The sequence below is a fragment of the Scyliorhinus canicula genome, chromosome 7 (genome assembly GCF_902713615.1).
Source record: "Scyliorhinus canicula chromosome 7, sScyCan1.1, whole genome shotgun sequence".
Classification (NCBI taxonomy): Eukaryota; Metazoa; Chordata; class Chondrichthyes; order Carcharhiniformes; family Scyliorhinidae; genus Scyliorhinus; species Scyliorhinus canicula.
Genome location: NC_052152.1, coordinates 189,320,347 through 189,343,357, shown reverse-complemented (window position 1 = coordinate 189,343,357; position 23,011 = coordinate 189,320,347). Strand labels below are relative to the sequence as shown.

General features: G+C 47.8%; 1 protein-coding gene across 1 annotated transcript in view; it reads right to left on the bottom strand.

Moving 5' to 3' along the window:
* The window catches only part of LOC119969628 (CDK5 and ABL1 enzyme substrate 2-like), a 47,477-nt gene extending 24,831 nt beyond the window's left edge, over positions 1–22,646 (bottom strand). Inside the window, exon 1 of the mRNA XM_038803515.1 lies at positions 22,093–22,646. Within this exon, the coding sequence (XP_038659443.1) occupies positions 22,093–22,610 (518 nt within the window). The 5' untranslated portion in view covers positions 22,611–22,646. The remainder of the gene's footprint in view (positions 1–22,092) is intronic.
* Positions 22,647–23,011: the final 365 nt, after the last annotated feature.

Here is a 23,011-nt window from a genome sequence, read left to right as displayed (position 1 = left end):
ACAAAAATTGCATTTACTGAGTCATAACACTTAGATTTGTGAAAATTTTAAAATTTTGGTGGTTGGGGAAGAGAAGAAACATAGCAGGTCCCGATTTAAACTGAAGTACACCCTTCTTCAACTTTCCTTCCACTTTCTTCAAAATCTATATATGTTTAAATAATCATTCATGAATTTCCCCCCCTTCCAAAAAAAATTACAATGCTTCTCAATGGTGCTAAATCAGTGCCTCAGTTGCATTAATAATAATCTCATTTGAAATTTGACACCAGGTGTAAAATGTGCGAACTCCCGTGATGAATATAATAAAAACAAAGAAACTTTCAAACACCTTCTCATGACTGCCAGCTTCAGCATGGAAAAAGGCAAATGCCAAACATTCATTTTTGACCATTCACAACACGCACACCATAAAAGGTTTGATGCTGCGAGTATGTTGGTGGCGTTCACAATGTTCTCAAAATAAAATTGGCTTGTACATCGCATACCTGCTGCAGCTGCAAAACTGGTCTGAGTCAGTAATTTCTAGCGTGACTGGAGATAAAGGCATTTTAAAAATTAGAGATTTTTTTCCCCACTTGAGCATACAAACGGCCGGTCAGAGTTGCCATTAAGAATGGACTTTGTTGTAAACGATTCTTCAGCTTCACCTTTGAAGGTCAATTATAGTTTAGTTGCTAAATCAGCACACACTTTACAGTTGCACCAAAGTGTTAGGATTCATGACTTATTGTTGTCTTCCCAAACCACCCCACCCTCTAAAGATTTACATACTGAAAATGCAGAATAAAAAGGGTAAAATTAACATAAATTGTCCTAACATTGTAACCAGCAGACAACAGTGACCAAAAATACAAACAGGCGAGGAGCCAGGAGGGTAAGAACATACTCTTTCAACCACGTTATTTATTTGTTTCCTCACCCATGGTAATATCTGCAAACATCGGGCCAGCTTCCATCTACTCTCCTGACACTCAGTTCCAAATGTTTACCAACTTCATTGTCTCAATCATGCGTTTGTCTAACATCATGTCTTGGGTCAATCATATTTTCTCTAGCTCAGCTTTGGGATGATGGAAACCAGTCGCTGGCCCCAGCCATAAACTTCACTCCTTTGCCGTCGATACAATCCCCTTCACATATCAAACACAGGTTGAACCTAGCTGTTCACAATCAGTATCCCATTCATCCCCGAGCTAGGTTTCCGACTACATATCAGCTCAATCATAAAAATCGTTTTACTATAATACTATTTGCTTTAACCATACTGCAGCCCCAGTTATAACCAGATAAAAGCCTTAATCGTCTCCATAATTGACGATTTCAATATGCTCCCTGCTGACCTTCCATTCTACACGTCCAAAAACTCCACCTTTGCAACAGGTCTGTCATGCACGTCATGCTTTCCCATCACCCTCAACTTCACTGACCTCCACCGGTACTCTCCACTTCCAATTCTTTACATCACTCCCAGGTCTTGCTGCATCTTATCTTAGTCATTTCCTCCAGTCTTACAGCCACACCAACCACCGCTCCGCTAGGTTATTCTTTTTCTACATCCCCAAAGTCATAAGGTGCAATGCCTTTAGCAATTTGGATTTTATGTCCTCTCAGAATACTTTTTCTTCTTTGAAAACTTCCATTTCTTTGACCAAGCTTTGTCAATTTCACTGCCCTGGCTCAGGGTTTCTCTTCGCAACATTGACTCCGTGCTTTATTAAAAATGCTACATAAATGTAAGTTGCTGTAGAAATACTAGTCTCAAAACAATGAACACTGATATTAGAAGGTGATTATATGCAATTGAGATATTATAGGCATTTCTTGTCTTTGTACAGGAAGATAAATTACAAACTTCTTGTTTGCACCAATTATAGTTTATTCATTGGTCCCACGGTAATATTTCAAACAATGGGGCAGGCCTGATGACCAAGGAGTCTTTCCGTTGTGTATGTTTTGTGTTAGAACATGTTGGGAATGCCAAGATATTCCACTCAATTGGTCACTCGCTTGCCATTGGCACAGTATTGATCAGCTGGGTGGAGCTTTGTACAGAGATTTAAAAGCTTTTAGCCATATTTCGAAATAATAATAATAATAATCTTTATTATTGTCACAAGTAGGCTTACATTAACAGTGCAATGAAGTTACTGTGAAAATCCCCTAGTCAGCACACTCTGGTGCCTGTTCGGGTACACAGAGGGAGAATTCAGAATGTCCAATTCACCTAACAAGCACATCTTTCGGGACTTGTGGGAGGAAACCCACTCAGACTCGGGGAGAAGGTGCAGACTCCGCACAAACAGTGATCCAAGCAGGTATTGAATCTGGGACCCTGGTGCTGTGAAGCAACAGTGCAAACCACTGTGCTACCATAGGAAAAAAAATATTTTTTGAAATCTCATCCACCTAAGCTTCTTATAGGTGGGAAAATGATTTCAACCCTAATCCATTTAAATGTGTCACTGACATTCATGCAAGAACACACACTGCACCTTTGACTAAAATTAAGAAAATTACAGCTAAGCTTCATTATCAATACAGAAAACATAACTAAAAGGTTTAATTTGGCATCACATTGCTATGAAGCAAAGGCCTATCACACTACATCCTGCAATGCAATTATTTTGTCTCTTCCAATAATATTGTTCAAAAAGCACAGGGACTTGGCAATGACAGTGACACAGGCAGTCTAAAACTGGCGATTTCACCACAATACTCAGTCTATTCTTCTAATTTCGGACTCTGGTGCAAGTCACTTCCACCCTTTAACAATCTCCTGGTCTATCCCTCTTGACCACAATTTAGCTTCTTTACCATATTTGCCTCATTTTTTCCCCCAAGCCTCTTATGTGACCTAAAACAGAAATATGCTATTTATTGCCCTTTGTGCTTTGTTAATTTTCTCACCTTTCCCATAGTTTTTCTATATTTATATTTGAATATTATCTACCCCACGGATGCTGTTCTATTATGTTTCAAATTTGATCTATTATCCATTATTCATCAATAGAATTCCAACCTTCAATACACTCCCTTTTCCTTCTTAAAAGATACTTCATTTGTACCCTACTGATCTCTACTCCCATCACACCACTTTGGGTAAGTAATCTCACGATAGATGTTCTTCTCCCCCCCCCTTCCCCAAAGTTTCTTATATATTTCATTTTTCTACTCTTTCACCGAGTCTATAGTGTGGATACTACATTCCAAATATACCCCTATTTTTAGATTGCCTACTTCAACACTCACAACTATGGCTGGAGAGACAACATACTGACAGAGTAAACAGCCCTATGAACAATTTAAAAGTAGAAGTCATAGATCTCCTACAATTATGTCCATTATTGTTGATAAAAACATAGCTCTAATCGGGCTATTAATATCTTCAATGTTCTATTTACTGTTCTGTAGACTAATATAGAGTGCTGTGACCAATTCCTTCGCTCAATCTGTTTAAATCATTTCTCTATTTAAATCCGTTTGCATTTATTGCCTCTAATTTGTGGCACTAATTTTCCCCATTCCTTCTGAAAGTTTCAGACCAGGGTATATTTAAAGGCCACTGACTCAGATGTAGCAATCTTTGTTATTGCTACAATGTAATGTATTTCTATTTTAAATAAATGATTAGACATCTATTTTTTTCAGAATTTTTGGTGATTAATCTACATTTCAGTTTAGATTTCCGTAGTCTGTTAGTCTTCCTCTTTTGTTTTTAGTATCTTACTCCCTCCCTCATGTCTGTCGAGGCTCAGCCAGACTGCTCAAACCCTTGTCGTTGTATGACCACATATCTGTGCCATCATTAAGACCACCTGTGATGACTTCTAAAATTGTCTGTCTCTAACCCTACCTCAGCGCATCTGTGGCTAAAGCCCACATCCATCACTTTTATCTCCAGACTTGACTGGTCCAATGCACTCCTGGTTGCATCCCCGCCCCTACAAAGTTCTACACATTGTAAACTTCTGATCATCCGAAAGCCTGCAAGGTGAAATTTTATCACTTTTGTTACTCTAATTCATAAGATAGGAACTGGAATAGGTCATTCTGCCCCTCAAACCTGTTCCATTCATGATATCATGGACAATCTAGGTCTGACTCCATCCACCTGCCTGGATTTCGTATTTCTTAATACCCTTGACTAACAAAAGAAATCTACAGGCAGCCAGAAAATCTAGTAGCCGTACTTCATTCATATCTCACTGTGTGTCTTACGATTTGGTCTGCCTTTCAGAAAGATTGGAGCAGTACACATGCAAAAGACTGCATCCAATTAAGATCACAGGAAACCAGTTAACACACCCTGGGTTACATCATGTAGCTAGGAATTGGGAAGTACATGTATACTCCTAAATTTGGGTTCTTCGGACCACTTATGCTAGTGACCAGGGAGAATATTTAAAATCAGACGAGAATCTTGTACCAGCTCCATGCATTTTGCTTTAAAATTATTTTTGGCCTGCTTAATCTCCTTCAAATTGCCTATTATCAATAGTCTTAAAGATTATTTGCCTTTATAAACAGTGCTCTTTGTTTTCTACTCACTTGTAATGTTAATATAAGCCTTCCCCTTCACTTAACCTTCTGTGCTGATCTAACTCGAGATCTGTTTGTTCAAGTGTAGACTGTCCAATTGTTTGTGGAAACAGCACTTGAACAAGTCTATTTGACATTCCTTAAACCTTTGGCTGTCCTGGAAAGCTATCGGAAAGTCCCACATCATGCAAGTCCCACATAACTGAGTCCATTTGTGGTTTAAAGCCAAGTACACTTCAGCCTTGAAATCCACTTCAGTTCTAATTTCCTGTACGCATTCAGCTGCCATCTCATTAGTTAGCCCCTAACTGGCCCTCAGTGCCAGTGACTTGTAAAACCCATTTAAATTGCCTCAAAGCAACAGTTAGCATAAACAAACAGCTTAAAAAAAACCCACAGCTAATTCAAACACAAAAGAGCCATCGAAAAATCAAAAGCAAAGGATTTAGGGAATTGAAGAGACAGAAAAATCTGGGAAAACTCAGATCAGGTGGCATCTATCCTGAGAGAGAGAGAGAGAGACATAATGCATCACCTTTCATTGAGAGAAAACACACAGCCAGTCACTTTCTCATGAGGTCAAGCTCACTACTCCAGCAACCTCCCAAGATGATGATAGAAGAACGGCATTGCATCACTCTTAGTTCATCTTTATATAAAGAACTCACCTCTATTAGCAATGTTATTTTCAACACACTCTACCATGGTGTTCCAGCCCTCTCCTGTACAGACAACGATACAAGCCAAGCTCAATTTTCTTAAACTGCAAAATGCCCAGAGTAAATCATTTCTTTACACCCTCTCACACAGTTGGAGTCTTACAGTCAGTCTTGGAAAACATAAATGAACCGTGGTCATCCTAATTCACCAACTAAAGTACTCAGTTAAGAATATGATTTCTCTCTGCATGTTGCCATTTAGTGGTCATAAATTGCTTTTCTTCTAACTCGGATACAAGTAAGCTTGCACACTTCAAAGTGATCTAAAATAAAACATGCAAAGAACACAAAGTCACGTAACTAATTTAAGACCCAATCTGGACATAAATCAGCTTCAAAAGTACAATTGGTCCAAACAGTACTTTGAGAATCATTATCACCTATTGTGATTCAGTATCTAGTTTTGTTCATGATAAACCCCACTGCAAGTGAGCTGGGGATAACCATGGAATTGGATCAGATGACATTCTACCATTCACCGGCAAGAACATAAATAAGTATTGGTGCCTAATGAACAGTATATCCTCTCTATCTGCAATGCATGCTTTTACTTTGAAAAAGTTTGCTTATAATGTAAAATGAAGTTTAAAGTGGATGTTTAAGAAGGAATAAATTGGCAGCTCCTTTCTAGAACAGACTTACAACATCCAAAATGGAATACCACACCTAGTCAAAACAAAACTTTTTTTTTTAAATTTAGAGTACCCAATTCATTTTTTCCAATTAAGGGGCAATTTAGCGTGTTCAATCCACCTACCCCGCACATCTTTGGGTTGTGGGGGTGAAACCCACGCAAACACGGGGAGAATGTGCAAACTCCACACGGACAGTGACCCAGAGCCGGGATCGAACCTGGGACCTCAGCGCCGTGAGACTGCAGTGCTACCACTGCGCCACCGTGCTGCCCAAAACAAAACTTTTAAAGGAATAAAATACACAACAGTAAGTGGAATTATATTGGAAGACAATGTCCCCTGTAAATATTTCACTATACGAAGGCATTTCAAAGCACGACAGCACACGGCGGCACCTTAAAGGGGACAATTTGTGAATGACCTACATATTATTTCTGAATTACTGCATGGAGTTTACAGGGAACATTGCTGGTAGGTTCCATTATTTTAAATTCCGATTTGCACAGGCACATTTCTTTTTTGTGAAATAATTTTTATTGATAAATTTTGAATTTATACAACGGACCATAATAAAATACCAAAAATAATAATAATATTAGCAATCATAAATATTTGCCCCACCTCCATGAACAGCACAGCATTTTAACAACACAAATTAACACAATATTAAGTTACATAGTAGAAACTGCAATAAAGAACAACCCCCCCCCCCCTCCCCGCGTTGCTGCTGCTATTGACCAAGATACCTATCTTTGAGCCAGGAAGTCCAGAAAAGGCTGCCACCGTTTATAGAACCCTTGTACTGATCCTCTCAGGGCAAATTTGACCCTTTCCAATTTTATAAATCCCGCCATGTCACTGATCCAGGTCTCCACACTTGGGGGCCTCGCATCCTTCCACTGCATCAAGATCCTTCGTCGGGCTACTAGGGACGCAAAGGCCAGGACACCGGCCTCTTTCGCCTCCTGCACTCCCGGCTCTACCGCAACTCCAAAAATCGCGGGTCCCCACCCTGGTTTGACCCTGGATCCAACCACTCTCGACACCGTCCCCGCCACCCCCTTCCAGAATTCTTCCAGTGCTGGGCATGCCCAGAACATATGGGCGTGGTTCGCAGGACTCCCCGAACATCTGGTGCACCTGTCCTCACCCCGAAAGAACCTACTCATCCTAGTCCCGGACATGTGGGCCCGGTGCAGCACCTTAAATTGGATGAGACTAAGCCTCGCACATGAGGAGGAAGAGTTGACTCTCTCCAAGGCATCTGCCCAAGTTCCGTCCTCTATCTGCTCCCCGAGTTCCTCCTCCCATTTAGCCTTCAGCTCCTCCACTGACGACTCCTCCACCTCCTGCATTACCTCATAGATGTCAGACACCTTCCCCTCTCCGACCCAAACCCCCGAAAGCACTCTGTCCATCGTCACAGGCACATTTCTGACCATTTTATAACAGATTTCATGTATGTAGCATCCTGTGGCACTTAAAGGAACATAGTCAGACAAAAAATTGACAGCCGCGAGGAGAAATTAGGACAGGTGATCAAATCTTATTCTAAGTGACAAGTTTTGAGTTGCGTCCTAAAAGGAAGAGGATTGGAATTGAAGAACCTAATGACAAGGTGCTGAAGGCACGACCGCAAATGTTGGAACAAAGGAATTAGGGAAAGTGGAGGAATGTCGAGTTTTCCGAGGCAGTCAGAGATAGAATGGGACGAGGGCATGGGGGTATTTGGATAAGAGGATGAAAATATTAAAACCAAGGCAATTCAATGTAGGTCAACAAGGACGATGGAAGAGTGGTAGCTGGTATGATTTAGGATCCAGGCAGCAGAATATTTGATATGTTCAGTTATGGAAGATAACTGGCTAGCCAGGAGACCGTTGGAACAGTTGCGACTGGAAGCAACAAAAAGCTCGAATAAAGGTTTTAGCAGATGGACAGAGGTGTGTGATATTAAGGAGCAGAAGTACCAAGGGCGCGATTCTCCGCTGCCCACGACGGGTTGGAGAATAGCAGGAGGGCCTTCCGACAATTTTCAAGCCCTCCCGCTATTCTCCCCCCCCCCCCCCCACGGCCACCCCATGACACGAATCGCTGATCGCAGTTTTTTACGGCGAACAGCGATTCTCCCCAGACCGATGGGCCGAGTTCCCAGGCCTTTACGGCCGTTTTCACGAACGCGATCACACCTGCTCTCACCGTTCGTGAAAACGGCCGCAAAGTGCCGTCCCGGACAACCATGGCACCGATTGGCACGCCCGTGCCAAGGGTGGCATGGGCCTGCGATCGGCGGGCACCGATCGCGGGCAGCGGGTCCGATACCCGCGCACAATTTGTTCTTCCGCCGCCCCGCAGGATCAGTCCGCGGGGCGGCTGAGGGGCATGACGGCCTGCGCATGCGCGGGTTTGACGCGTCTGCGTGATGACGTCATCCGCGCATTGGAGCCGTCCAACCCGCGCATGCACGGCTGATGTCATCGTGCGCGTCAGCCGTCGTGACGCTTGACGTGCGGACTTAGTGACGGTCGCTAAGGCCGCGATGCCGTGCTTCACGGGGCCCCGCTGCTAGCCCCGCCCGGGGGGGGGGGGGGGGGGGGGGGGGGGGAAAGAGAATCGGGTCCCGGGAGGGAGCGTGGAGGCTGCCGTGAAACACGACCAGTTTCATGGCAGCCTTTACGACTCGCCGTATTTGCGGAGAATCGCGCCCCAAGTCTTTGTGATGGAGATGATACGGCATCAGAAGCTCAAAGGTCACAGATATTGTGCCACTTGCCCTTGGAGGGGATGAAATCAGTGGTTAGGGAACAGAGAGTGTGTGTGACAATGTTTAATCGGAGGAAATTGTTGTTCGTCCTGGACTGAACGTCAGACAAGTAGTCTGACAACACAGAGGCAATCACTAACTAGCTGGAAGCCTCGCTTACTTTTCATTCATGGTTGAATTTTTAGTTTTAAACCTTAACAATTCTGTACACGACAAACATTAAGTACCAAACACACATTATCGTTGTTCAATAACTGTCCTTGAATAGAATCTGACCACAGAAAACCTAGACTGGCTTCAGGAACCAATGGCAATTTTCATTCACATAAGAATCACCAACGTTTGCAAAAACAAACTAAAAATGGAGTCAAGCTGTGCTTCCACCCCCATCCCTTTACTGGTGTATTAAGTATGTGACATGCACAGATGCTGGTTGTAAATAAATTTAGCTCAACAATGACCCCAATTTGAAATGCCAGCTAAACATTTAGCCCTAGAGAGGTTTACTGCATTCTTTCTAAACAATCCCTCAGAGAAGGGGTCAACCTTGCAGCATATTTTCCCATGCATGTTTTTATAAAAAGAACATGGGATTAGCACAAACTTTTAATAGTTTACAGTGACTGTGCCTGCTCATACCAGAGACATCCAAGGATATACCTAATCTAAAGGCTTTTTGAAACGGTTTGCACTTCACAAGAAATGGGAGGAGTGGACCAGGCAGCCATTGTGCCTGCTCTGCCAATCAACACGGGCTTCAACTCAATTTTCCTACACACTCCCCATGTCCTTCAATTCCCAGAGACACCAAAAGTCGGTCCATCCCAACCTTAAATTGATTCAACGATGAAGCACCCAGAACCCTCTAGGGTAGAGAATTCCACAGATTCACAACCTGCAAGAGTGAAGTAATTTCGCCTCAATCCTAAATGATTATCCTGAGACATTGCCTCTCATTTTAGATTCCCTGACATGCGGAAACACATCAATGTGAAGGTGGTACAAATAAAATTTAACTTGATTTGATTCTAATCAAGTGGCAAGAATCTCCAGAACAGGGCAGCACGGTAGCATTGTGGATAGCACAATCGCTTCACAGCTCCAGGGTCCCATGTTCGATTCCCGGCTTGGGTCACTGTCTGTGCGGAGTCTGCACATCCTCCCCGTGTGTGCGTGGGTTTCCTCCGGGTACTCCGGTTTCCTCCCACAGTCCAAAGATGTGCAGGTTAGGTGGATTGGCCATGCTAAATTGCCCTTAGTGTCCAAAATTGCCCTTAGTGTTGGGTGGGGTTACTGGGTTATGGGGATAGGGTGGAGGTGTTAACCTTGGGTAGGGTGCTCTTTCCAGGAGCCGGTGCAGACGCGATGGGCCGAATGGCCTCCTTCTGCACTGTAAATTCTATGATCTATGATACTGCACAGTATTTCCATTTGATGCTATGCGGAGCCTAAATCCAGTGCAATGTAACATCTATCCCGGGGGTCAATTTGACATCTGGACACTTTTACAAAACCCACCCATACCCTACAATTAATTTGTTCATAACAGATTGCCCAAGCTATGTATGTCTTCACTGGTCATTGAAGTGAGTATCATGGAGATTTACACAAAAGACTAAAGTCAGTGTTCCCATTAATTTGCATTCACCCTTTTTCATAAAGCAGCAATAATAGGTAGAATTCTATTCACCCTGCCGCAGGAAGGGTTCAATGGTTAGTTGGACACATTTGCCATGTTGTTGATTGGAAGTGATGCATTTCATTACTGCATTGCAAATAGTTTATGAATTCTTGCAGTTACTCTTTGAAAATGACTGCAAATCAATAACACAAAAGATAGAGAGACAGATGAATATTCTAAATCAAAACCAGTAAATATGAACAGCAAAGAATCCTTGGCTGGAATTTTCCGACTGTTCGCGCTGGCGGGATCTTCCAGTCCTGCTGATGGCGAGCCCCTGGTTTCACGGCATCGAGGGGTGCATTAAAAACAAGAAACCCCACTGACAGCGGCAGGACCAGAAGATCCCGCCATCAGCGAATGGCAGGCTGCCGCCACCTGCCGTGAAAAATTCCGTCTCTTCGTCATCTCCTAGCTTTTAAAATGTGTCTAATGAAGTTTTTAAAAAAAACTTTAAACTGTCAGAGGATACTTTGCTATTTCCTAGGAACTAAACAAAGGCAAGGAAAGTAACACAGTCAGTGTCTGAATTAAGGGCTGCCCTTTTCAGCCTGTACGCTATTCAGTAAGATAATGGCTGATCAGGTCGTGGCCTCAACTCCACATGGGAACATACCACTGAAAATCTTTGGCTCCCTTATTAGTCATGAATCTACCTAGCGCTGCCTTAAAAATATTCAATGGCCCTGCGTGAAGATCTCGAAAGACTCACGATCCTACAGAATAACGATTTATCATCTCCCATCTTAAATGAGAGACCCCTTATTTTTAAAGTCCCCAAGTTCTGTCGAAAGTCGGTACTGAGATAAATTGTGACAAATTCTGGTAAGTTGGAAGTCAAAATTAATCACTTAGAAGGCAACCAGAAAATAAGTTATTAATGCACTGCAATACAATCAATTTGCTTAAAGCAATTTTTTTTTAAACACTCAAATATAATGTGACAAATAACGCTAACATTATGTTGACACTGCAAGGCTGTAAAGCAAAATACTAGTTCAGAACTTGAATGGAGAGGCATGTTACCAAAGCCAAAATGGTTTAGCTTTATTTTCAATCAGATCACCCCATCACCTTCTAAATTATAGTGAAACAGGCCTAATTTGTACAATCTTGCCTCGTAACTTAACCCCTGTAGTCCAGGTATCATTTTTATAAACCTACATTGTACTCCCTCCAGGTCAAAAAGGTGTGGCGCCCAGAACTGCTCATAGTACACCAAGTGGGGTGTAACCAGGGTTTTGTACAGCTGCAGCATAACATCTGTCTTCATACTCCAATCCTCTGGATGTAAAGACTAGCATTTCATTAGTCTTTTTGATTATTTTCTGCACTTATTCGTGGCACTTTACCGATCTGTGCATTTGAACCCTTAACTCTCTTTGTACATCCACCATACTTAATCTCATCCCATTTAGAAAGTACTCTGCTCTATCCTTTTTTGGACCAAAATGGATAACCTCACACTTACTTATATTGAATTCCACCTGACACAATTTTGCCCATTCGCGTAGTCTGTCAATATCTTCTTGCATTGTATGCAATCATCTAGACTGTCTACAAATAAGCCACGTTATGAACTAGACAGATTATCTTAAATTGTTTGTTGTGCAGCTATTAGTACACTTAGGATTGATTATCACGTGCTGCCCAAATATGGAATCACATCTAACTGTAAACATTTTGGTTTGGGCTTTGCAAGCCAGGTTGGCCATGTATGGTCTGTACTCTGCCTATTACAAACAGCTGAACAACATGCTGTTTCATGTTCTGCCTACCACAGAATTGCGCGCCATCTATGAATTTCCGTGCTGGTTCGATGCCAGACATCATAGGTCCCATGTCCGAGTGATTGACTGATCAAATCAATGCATTGTTAGTAACAGCCCACGCTTGCAAAACTCAAAACAAAACCTTCACCGTTAACGATTCCATGACTGTTCAGCAAATGCAGCACAAACCAGTGCATTAAATGCTATACAAACATCCAATTTAAAATCATCAGTTGAGCTCGTACTGTGGTTCATTAATGCTCGGTAGAAGAAACATACATTTTGACTTGTTATCTGCAAACAAAGTGAATATGTTCAACCTTGCACTTTTTTTCAATTACCAGGGATCTTCATAATTCCCCATGGCAATGTCTAGACCAGAGTTGCCTCACGAATCAATCAGCACCAGTAGTATAAATCGTAGTGATTGTTTAAAATGTGGTATACTTGCATTTGCCCTGCCTAGTCCAAGATGAAGAGCATTGGCAACTTGTCCCTTTTCAGCAATACTGAAATACTAGTTATAACTGCACAAGACTTTTAAAGCTCAGAAGAAAAAATAGTCTTAGGTGTTGAAGCTTAACCTTTGTGAATTTTATACTGAGTCAGTGATCGTGCCTGAAAGCCGAGCTACTTTGGCCTGGTCAGATTCATTTCAACAGGCTCAGAGCAACGCATTAAAATGTTTTAATGTCAAAGCATTGGCACCATCCCGGCCTTTTACCCAATATCTTCAAAATCATCCTTTCCCGTTTTGCTGACAGGTTTAATACAATTCTACACACTATTCAACAATAGATGGTGATGTCTGTCACAACTGCATTCTTTCTGTTGCACAATAGCGGCAACTAACAATCAAACCAAAGCAGTCAGGGAAAAGGTTTTTTTATATGTGTCTTTGCTATAAAGCTGAATTGCAGTAAACTTTTCTTCTTTACATTTCTTGCAGCCTGGCAATTCCTGTTTTATATTTAATACTTAACAAACATGAAAGCAAGTTTTACATATACCCATGATCATGGCTACTAATAGTTTACACAGTGCAATACTACATAACTGAAAGATACCATGAGGAATATGGCACTTCAATCACACAATGTGATCTATTGCTGGTCAAGGTTAAAGCTGCAAGAGCGGATTGGATATTTTATTTACATAGAATTTACAGTGCAGAAGGAGGCCATTCGGCCCATCGAGTCTGCACCGGCTCCCGGAAAGAGCAACCTACCCAAGGTTAACACCTCCACCCTATCCCCATAACCCAGCAACCCCACCCAACACTAAGAGCAATTTTGGACACCAAGGGGAATTTATCATGGCCAATCCACCTAACCTGCACATCTTTTGGACTGTGGGAGGAAACCGGAGCACCCGGAGGAAACCCACGCACACACGGGAAGGATGTGCAGACTCCGCACAGACAGTGACCCAAGCCGGAATCGAACTTGGGACCCTGGAGCTGTGAAGCGATTGTGCTATCCACAATGCTACCGGGCTGCCCACAATGCTATCAGTACACTGCTCACAGACGCTTCACCGTTCACCTCCCTGTGCCATTGTTCAATTAGCATTTGTTTCCACTTAAGTCTTTCGTTGCAACTGTTCAGTTTGTTACCCTGCCATAACATTTATCAGTTTTTCAATCATACCGTGCTCTAATATCTTTTCTGAAGCAGGTCATCATGGATTGTGTTGAGGGGTGTCAAGTCTGAGAAACACATTTATTAATGTGAAGACTAAGCATAACAGAAGGGATGAGCTCGTAGCTGGTTTACGCTGCTCTTGTCAAGTTACATATGCAATAACAATGTTGAATTATTCTCCTTTTTGTACACTGCGTAAGCGAAACATATGCCCTCTATTTAGGCACGAATTTAGGTGGCATGTGGTAACTTTTAGCTGAATACCACGATTAAAATTACTCAAAGTAGAGTAATGGGAATTTTGAAATAAACAGGTCTGGCTGCATGGAGGGGGGTAAGCTCACTTTCTGAGTTTAGACTTTTAATCTGAGCCTTGGCAAAGTATCTACCATCAGAATGTAATTATTTTCAGATAAGGCCAGGCCTGTCATACGTCTTAGAAAATAATTCACATTTCAGCCAGCTTCCTGACAAAACAAGGAAATTTCATTTTAAAGAGGAGGATTGCATTTCCTATGGAATAGCAGATCTCAGGACGGCACGGTGTCACAGTGGATAGCACTGCTGCTTCACAGCGTCGAGGACCTAGGTAGGATCCCTGCCCGTGTTGAGTTTGCACATTCTCCAGTGTCTACGTGGGTCTCACCCACACAACCCAAAAAGATGTGCAGGGTCTGTAAATTGGCTACGCTAAGTTGCCCCTTAATTGGAAAAAAAAACTGGGTCGTCTAAATTTTGAAAAAAAGAAAACAAAACAGAATTCGAACACTGGATTATTGAGTCAAAAATTACAGCATGTTAACCTACAAAAATCACTCAGAACAAAATATGTTATGTTGTGTTAGCTATGACTCAGTGCGCGGATGACTCTCGCGTGCGTTCACTCAGAAACTGATCTCTGGTCATTGACTCCTCTGAAGCATATGAGAAAATAGGCCTTTTATTAAACATCTAGAAAACGAAGGTCCCCTTCCGACCAGTTCCCACAGCAAAACACCTCCCTCCAAGGTTAAGATGAACAGCTAGATGCTCCAAAATGAGAACATTTTCTATACTTTGCGAGCCTCCTCATGCCGAAGGAAGACATAGATGATGAAATTGATCAGCTCAGATTTTGGTCAACAATGGAACACAGAAAAGAGTATTTGAGGACTAGGATCTTAAACCTTAGACTAAGGTCTTGGTTTACTGAGTAGCAGTGTTCCCTGTGCTCTTCGGAGACTTGGATGACCTACAGCAGGCAGTGTAGAAGTACCATAAGCAAGTGCCTTTGCAAGATCCTCAAAATCCAGTGGTAAAAAAAGCTATCCATGAGCAGCACTCCCTCCCAAGCCAATTTGCCTAGCATTGAGACGCTAATCTTGCAAAACCAGCGCATTGGGCGAACATGTCATTTGTATGCCTTCGGAAGCACCTTCGCTCAGAAAGACAGCGGAAACAATTGGGGGTGTCCTCAAAGCAGTCAAACATGCCCACCGACTCAGTGGAGACCTTGATTGACCACGATGGAGAAAGCTCATTCATGAAGACTTTGAGCACATCAAGAGACTCCGTCAGGATCGTGCAGAAGTGAAGTTGAGTTGTCGGAGGGAATGCACAACACTCCAAACAACCATCTATCCAACCCTTCAAGCACCACTGGACCACACATGGCACAATCTGCTGATCATATATTGGACTTTTCTGCCACTGCATAAACCATGAAATCTGAGGGAAGCAGTAGTCATCTCCATCGAGGGACTGGCTGAGAGAAGCTAGAGCCCCCTCGCTTGTCACCAGGTTCAAGTTCCACTCAAGAGGCTTCAGCACAAAAAACAACACTGACATTTCCAATAAGTACTGAGGAAGTGTTGCACTGTCATAGATCATAGAATTTACAGTACAGAAGGAGGCCATTCGGCCCATCGAGTCTGCACCGGCTCTTGGAAAGAGCACCCTACTCAAGGTCCACACCTCCACTCTATCCCCATAACCCAGTAACCCCACCCAACACTAAGGGCTATTTTAGCACGGCCAATCCACCTAACCTGCACATCTTTGGACTGTGGGAGGAAACTGGAGCACCCGGAGGAAACCCACGCACACACGGGGAGAATGTGCAGACTCCGCACAGGCAGTGACCCAAGCCAGGAATCGAACCTGGGACCCTGGAGCTGTGAAGCAATTGTGCTATCCACAATGCTACCGTGCTGCCCTGTCATGGAGTGTCATTTTTCAGATGAGGATTTAAACCGACATCCCATTGGCCTGCTTAGATGTAAAAGATGCCATGGAACCATTTGAAGAGGAGGTGGGGCATTATCCCTGGTGTCTTGGCCAATATGTAACTGACAAAGAAAAGCAGATTATCTGATCATTACCTCATTGAAGCTTGCCTAATTTTTCTGCTGTGATTCATAATTGTAACAGTGTCTATATTTCAAAAGTACTTCATTGGTTGTGAAGTGTTCCGAGATGTCCGATAGTCATGAAAGGTACAATATATGTAAGCCTTCTTTTCTAATTCAAGTGTTATCTTTTTGTTTTGTAATCCAATTAGTCTCAGGCATGCTCACCACTCAAGCATTCTATAAGACTACCAAGATGCTAGGTTACTTCTGTTCCGAAGAGGAGTCACATTGGACTCGAAATGCAAACTCTGTTTCTCTCTCCACAGATGCTGCTAGACCTACTGAGGTTTTCCAGCACTTTTTTTAATATAATGCTCGATCACTTTATGGTCAAATAGTACAATTTAACTCATATTTGCAACAGTAAACTAGAACAATTTCATTTCAACATTGTTGTTCTCTAAAACAATCTGTGCTACAGGTTTACTGAAAATTGATCGCGACTCATTTACTTATATTTTTTTTTAAAAGGAGCGGTATGCGAGAAATTATTTTTCTTTTATAATGTTTATCTTCAATTCTCCTAACATATGAATATGATACAACCTCAATCCAGTAACCATGAGCTTGTGCGCTCTTGGAACAGACCTGAGAAACAGACCTGAATTGTCACCACTGTCTGTCACTTTGATACGCTACCATGGAAACATGAAGTGGCTGCTGAGCAGAGGGAATATACATGCTCCCCTCAGCTTAACAAATATGAAAAAAAAAACGCCCACAGGGAAGAGCAGTTTTTTTTGGTTGGTTAATTAAATGTTGTGTGTCCAATTGTCATACAGTATCCAAAAATACATGTTTACAGTGACAGGTAACCAGTAAAAACATTTTGGGTAGGAACCAGGATCTTAAAAAGTAGCCAAATAAAATTTAGCAAGAATGCATCATCATAGCGATTGGTGCAATGCATCTTTTAAAGCTTAATTGGGCAAACATTTGAAAGAGGACGATACTGGACTTTGGAAGATAAGGTTTCAGCAGAATCGGTTTTTGATTGCTTTGGCCAAGAGCTGGTAGGTCTGATGGGTTGAATGGTAGTCTTCTTATAAACCTGCATTGATACATGCTCAAAAGTGTGAAATTACAAACAGGAATATTATTAAATGTTTTTTTTTAATACTTAGGATAAATTTCAGTGACAAGTTCAGCACTGGCCCAAGGCAAATTCTATTTACACAGATGTGAACTGCATGTAAATCTGGAATCTGAACAATTCCAGTCAAGGAGGAGAGAAAATGCCTGAAAGGAACCTGACATTCAAATATCTAATACACCTGCCTAGTTTTAACTCTACATGAATGTCAAGTGTACTGACATTCTCTTTCCACACCGCCAAACTCATTAAACATATATATTTCAATTGTTTCAAGACTGACATTTACCCAGGTATAGCTAGAACTCTTTCTTAAAGAGGTCAGAGGAAATTTAGCCAACATTACATTTTCCTGCCTATATGGAACACGTGTTTCGAAGCAGTAGTTTCCCTGTGTATGCATCTTTAAATATATTGCACCAAAGATAAATGGGAGGACAAACCTCAGCAACGGGCATAAAAGGAACTGAGGTTTAGCAGGTACTTATAAGATTAACCTATCTCCGTCTTGTCATATAGTGACAACTAGTATTGTAAACAGACAAAAGATAGCTTATTAATCTACCACATTCCAAAAAGCTCGAGTGACAACAGAATAAAATTTGTCAATTTCAAACTTAGAATTTATCAATATTAAATTTACGGCTCGTTTAGCAAAATACCAACAAAACTGGGCAAAGTTTTAGGAACTGAATAGGACTGTCCGGGTCCCATCCTTCCTCTCCCCGGTCAGTGCTCGCCCAGCCCTCTCCCGGTCAGTGTGCTCGCCCGACCCTCTCCCGGTCAGTGTGCCCACCCGGCCTTCACCCGGTCAGGGTGCCCGCCCAGCCCTCTCCCGGTCAGTGTGCCCACCCGGCCCTCTCCCGGTCAGTGTGCCCACCCTGCCCTCTCCCGGTCAGTGTGCCCACCCTGCCCTCTCCCGGTCAGTGTGCTCGCCCGACCCTCTCCCGGTCAGTGTGCCCACCCGGCCCTCTCCCGGTCAGTGTGACCGCCCGGCCCTCTCCCGGTCAGTGTGCCTACCCTGCCCTCTCCTGGTCAGTGTGCCCATCCGACCCGCTCCGGTCAGTGTGTCCGTCGGACCCTCTCCCGCTCAGTGTGCCCGTCCGGCCCTCTCTGTGTGCCCGTCCGACCCTCTCCCGTTCAGTGTGCCCGTCCGGCCCTCTCCCGCTCAGTGTGCCCGCCCGGCCCTCTCCCGGTCAGAGCGCTCGCCCGGCCCTCTCCTGGTCAGAGCGCACGCCCGGCCCTCTCCCGGTCAGTGTGCCCGCCCGGCCCTCTCCCGGTCAGTGTGCCCGCCCGTTCCTCTCCCGCTCAGTGTGCCCGCCCGGCCCTCTCCCGGTCAGAGCGCTCGCCCGGCCCTCTCCCGGTCAGAGCGCCCGCCCCTCTCCCGGTCAGTTCGCCCACCCGGCCCTCACCCGGTCAGTTGCCCGCCCGGGCCTCTCCCGCTCAGTGTGCCCGTCTGACCCTCACCCGCTCAGTGTGCCCGCCCGGCCCTCTCCCGCTCAGTGTGCCTGCCGGGCCCTCTCCCGCTCAGTGTGCAAGCCCGGCCCTCTCCGGGTCAGTGTGCCTGCCTGGCCCTCACCAGGTCAGTGTGCGGTCAGTGTGCCCGCCCGGCCCTCTCCCGGTCAGTGTGCCCGCCCGGCCCTCTCCCGGTCAGTGTGCCCGCCCGGCCCTCTCCCGGTCAGTGTGCCCGCCCGGGCCTCTCCTGGTCAGTGTGCCCGCCGGGCCCTCTCCGGCTCAGTGTGCAAGCCCGGCCCTCTCCCGGTCAGTGTGCAAGCCCGGCCCTCTCCGGGTCAGTGTGTCCGTCCGTCACTCTCCCGCTCAGTGTGTCCGTCCGTCTCTCCCCTGGTCAGTGTGACCGTCTCTGTCAGTGTGTGACCATCTCTCGCCCGGTCAGTATTGACCGTCTCCCCCCCGGTCAGTGTGTGACCACCTCCCCCCCCCCGGTCAGTGTGTGACCGCCCCCCCCCCGGTCAGTGTGTGACCGCCTCCCCCCCCCCCCCCCCCCCACCCCCCCGGTCAGTGTGTGACCGTCTCTCCCCCGGGTCAGTGTGTGACCGTCTCTCCCCCGGGTCAGTGTGTGACCGTCTCTCCCCCGGGTCAGTGTGTGACCGTCTCTCCCCCGGGTCAGTGTGTGACCGTCTCTCCCCGGTCAGTGTGTGACCGTCTCTCCCCCGGGTCAGTGTGTGACCGTCTCTCCCCCGGGTCAGTGTGTGACCGTCTCTCCCCCGGTCAGTGTGTGACCGTCTCTCCCCCGGGTCAGTGTGTGACCGTCTCTCCCCCGGGTCAGTGTGTGACCGTCTCTCCCCCGGGTCAGTGTGTGACCGTCTCTCCCCCGGGTCAGTGTGTGACCGTCTCTCCCCCGGGTCAGTGTGTGACCGTCTCTCCCCCGGGTCAGTGTGTGACCGTCTCTCCCCCGGGTCAGTGTGTGACCGTCTCTCCCCCGGGTCAGTGTGTGACCGTCTCTCCCCCGGGTCAGTGTGTGACCGTCTCTCCCCCGGGTCAGTGTGTGACCGTCTCTCCCCCGGGTCAGTGTGTGACCGTCTCTCCCCCGGGTCAGTGTGTGACCGCCTCTCCTCCCGGTCAGTGTGTGACCGTCTCTCCTCCCGGTCAGTGTGTGACTGTCTCTCGCCCCGTCTCTCCCCCGGTCAGTGTGTGACCGTCTCTCCCCCCCGGTCAGCGTGTGACTGTCTCTCCCCCGGTCAGTGTGTGACCGTCTCCCCCCGGTCAGTGTGTGACCGTCTCTCCCCCGGGTCAGTGTGTGACCGTCTCTCCCCCCTGTCTCTCCCCCGGGTCAGTGTGACCGTCTCTCCCCCGGGTCAGTGTGTGACCGTCTCTCCCCCGGGTCAGTGTGTGACCGTCTCTCCCCCGGGTCAGTGTGTGACCGTCTCTCCCCCGGGTCAGTGTGTGGCTGTCACTCCCCCTGTCTCTCCCCCGGTCAGGGTGTGACTGTCGCTCCCCCAGGTCAGTGTGTGACCGTCGCTCCCCCGGTCAGTGTGTGACTGTCGCTCCCCCGGGTCAGTGTGTGACTGTCTCTCCCCCGGTCAGTGTGTGACTGTCTCTCCCCCGGTCAGTGTGTGACTGTCTCTCCCCCGGGTCAGTGTGTGACTGTCGCTCCCCTGGGTCAGTGTGTGACCGTCGCTCCCCCAGGTCAGGGTGTGACCGTCTCCCCCCCGGGTCAGTGTGTGACCGTCTCTCCCCCGGATCAGAGTGTGGCTGTCACTCCCCCTGTCTCTCCCCCAGTCAGTGTGTGACTGTCTCTCCCCCGGTCAGTGTGTGGCTGTCTCTCCCCCGGTCAGTGTGTGACTGTCTCTGCCCCGGTCAGTGTGTGGCTGTCTCTCCCCCGGTCAGTGTGTGACTGTCGCTCCCCCGGGTCAGTGTGTGGCTGTCTCTCCCCCGGTCAGTGTGTGACTGTCTCTGCCCCGGTCAGTGTGTGGCTGTCGCTCCCCCGGGTCAGTGTGTGGCTGTCTCTCCCCCGAGTCAGTGTGTGGCTGTCTCTCCCCCGGGTCAGTGTGTGGCTGTCTCTCCCCCGGGTCAGTGTGTGGCTGCCTCTCCCCCGGGTCAGTGTGTGGCTGTCTCTCCCCCGGGTCAGTGTGTGGCTGTCTCTCCCCCGGGTCAGTGTGTGGCTGTCACTCCCCCGGTCAGTGTGTGGCTGTCTCTCCCCCGGTCAGTGTGTGGCTGTCTCTCCCCCAGGTCAGTGTGTGGCTGTCTCTCCCCCGGGTCAGTGTGTGGCTGTCTCTCCCCCGGGTCAGTGTGTGGCTGTCACTCCCCCGGTCAGTGTATGGCTGTCTCTCCCCCGGGTCAGTGTGTGGCTGTCTCTCCCCCGGTCAGTGTGTGGCTGTCTCTCCCCCGGTCAGTGTATGGCTGTCTCTCCCCCGGGTCAGTGTGTGGCTGTCACTCCTCCGGTCAGTGTGTGACCGTCTCTCCCCCCGGTCAGTGTGTGGCTGTCTCTCCCCCGGTCAGTGTATGGCTGTCTCTCCCCCGGGTCAGTGTATGGTTGTCTCTCCCCCGGGTCAGTGTGTGGCTGTCTCTCCCCCGGTCAGTGTGTGGCTGTCTCTCCCCCGGTCAGTGTGTGGCTGTCTCTCCCCCGGTCAGTGTGTGGCTGTCTCTCCCCCGGGTCAAAGTGTGGCTGTCACTCCTCCGGTCAGTGTGTGACCGTCTCTCCCCCGGGTCAGTGTGTGACCGTCTCTCCCCCGGTCAGTGTGTGACCGTCTCTCCCCCGGGTCAGTGTGTGACCGTCTCTCCCCAGGGTCAGTGTGTGACCGTCTCTCCCCCGGGTCAGTGTGTGACCGTCTCTCCCCCGGGTCAGTGTGTGACCGTCTCTCCCCCGGGTCAGTGTGTGACCGTCTCTCCCCCGGGTCAGTGTGTGACCGTCTCTCCCCCGGGTCAGTGTGTGGCTGTCTCTCCCCCGGGTCGGTGTATGGCTGTCTCTCCCCCGGGTCAGTGTGTGGCTCTCTCTCCCCCGGTCAGTGTGTGACCGTCTCTCCTCCCGGTCAGTGTGTGACTGTCTCTCCCCCCTGTCTCTCCCCCGGGGTCAGTGTGTGGCTGTCTCTCCCCCTGTCTCTCCCCCGGGTCAGTGTGTGGCTGTCTCTCCCCCGGTCAGTGTGTGGCTGTCTCTCCCCCGGTCAGTGTGTGGCTGTCTCTCCCCCGGGTCAGTGTGTGACTGTCGCTCCCCCGGGTCAGTGTGTGGCTGTCTCTCCCCCGGGTCAGTGTATGGCTGTCTCTCCCCCGGGTCAGTGTGTGGCTGTCACTCCCCGGGTCAGTGTGTGGCTGTCTCTCCCCCGGGTCAGTGTGTCTCTGTGGGTGCCTGTGTGCCTGTTGACAGTGGATGTTGAGAGCAGCTCCCGGCCACCCACCTCTGCTTCTGGAGCTCCAGGCCGAGGAGGCCGGCGGTCTGTGCTGGCCCCAGGCCGCTCTTGGGCAGAGGCGTCCCGGGCCCCGAAGCCCCTTGCTGAGCGGCGGCCCCATCGCAGAGAGTCTCGGCTCCCAGGCTGGCACTCGGCTCCGCGATGGCAGGTCCCACATAGACGGTGCCCACCGGAGGCCCGAGCCGGGGGGTTTGGGTGATGACCGCGGCGCTCGGCACCCCGGAGATGCAGCTGATGCAGCCGAGGCCGACCGGGCCGCTCCGGCTGCTGGCCGAGGCCGCCACTGCCACCGTCACGGCGGGCACCTCCACCTCGGGCCGGTAGCCATTGCTGACCTCCAGCGGCCGGCGGCCGTCCAACGAGATGTTACTGAGGAAGCTGAGGGCGGCCTGGCGCCGCCGCGAGTCGGCGCGTTTCCTGGGCGGCTGCTGCTCCTTGGGGCCGCCACCGACGCCGTGTTTCACACTCGTAAAGCGAAGCGAACCGCCGCACGTCGCAGCCGCCATTCTCCGGAATAAAGGGCGGCGGCGGCGGCGGCTTGGGGAGGGGGTGGGGCAGGGGATTCCGGGGGGGCGGGGCTGTGAACGCTGAGGGGCGGGGCTTGGACCTCCTGGGGCGGGGATAGGACCGCCTGGGACGGGGATAGGACCTCCCAGGGCGTGGCTTGTGCTGAGGGGCGGGGCCCGGACCAGCTGACCATTGGGCTGCGGCGGCGCCCGCCACCACGCCCCCCCTCAGCCGCGCCGCGCTCACCGCCCGATTGGTCCAGATCTCACTCGGGCACGCCCATTTGTCTGTGACGCCGCTGGATACTCCACCAATGGGACGTCGCCCATGCCCCAATGAGGTGAAGTCCGACAGGTTTGTTTGGAATCACTTTTTTCCGGATCGCTGCTCCTTCCTCAGG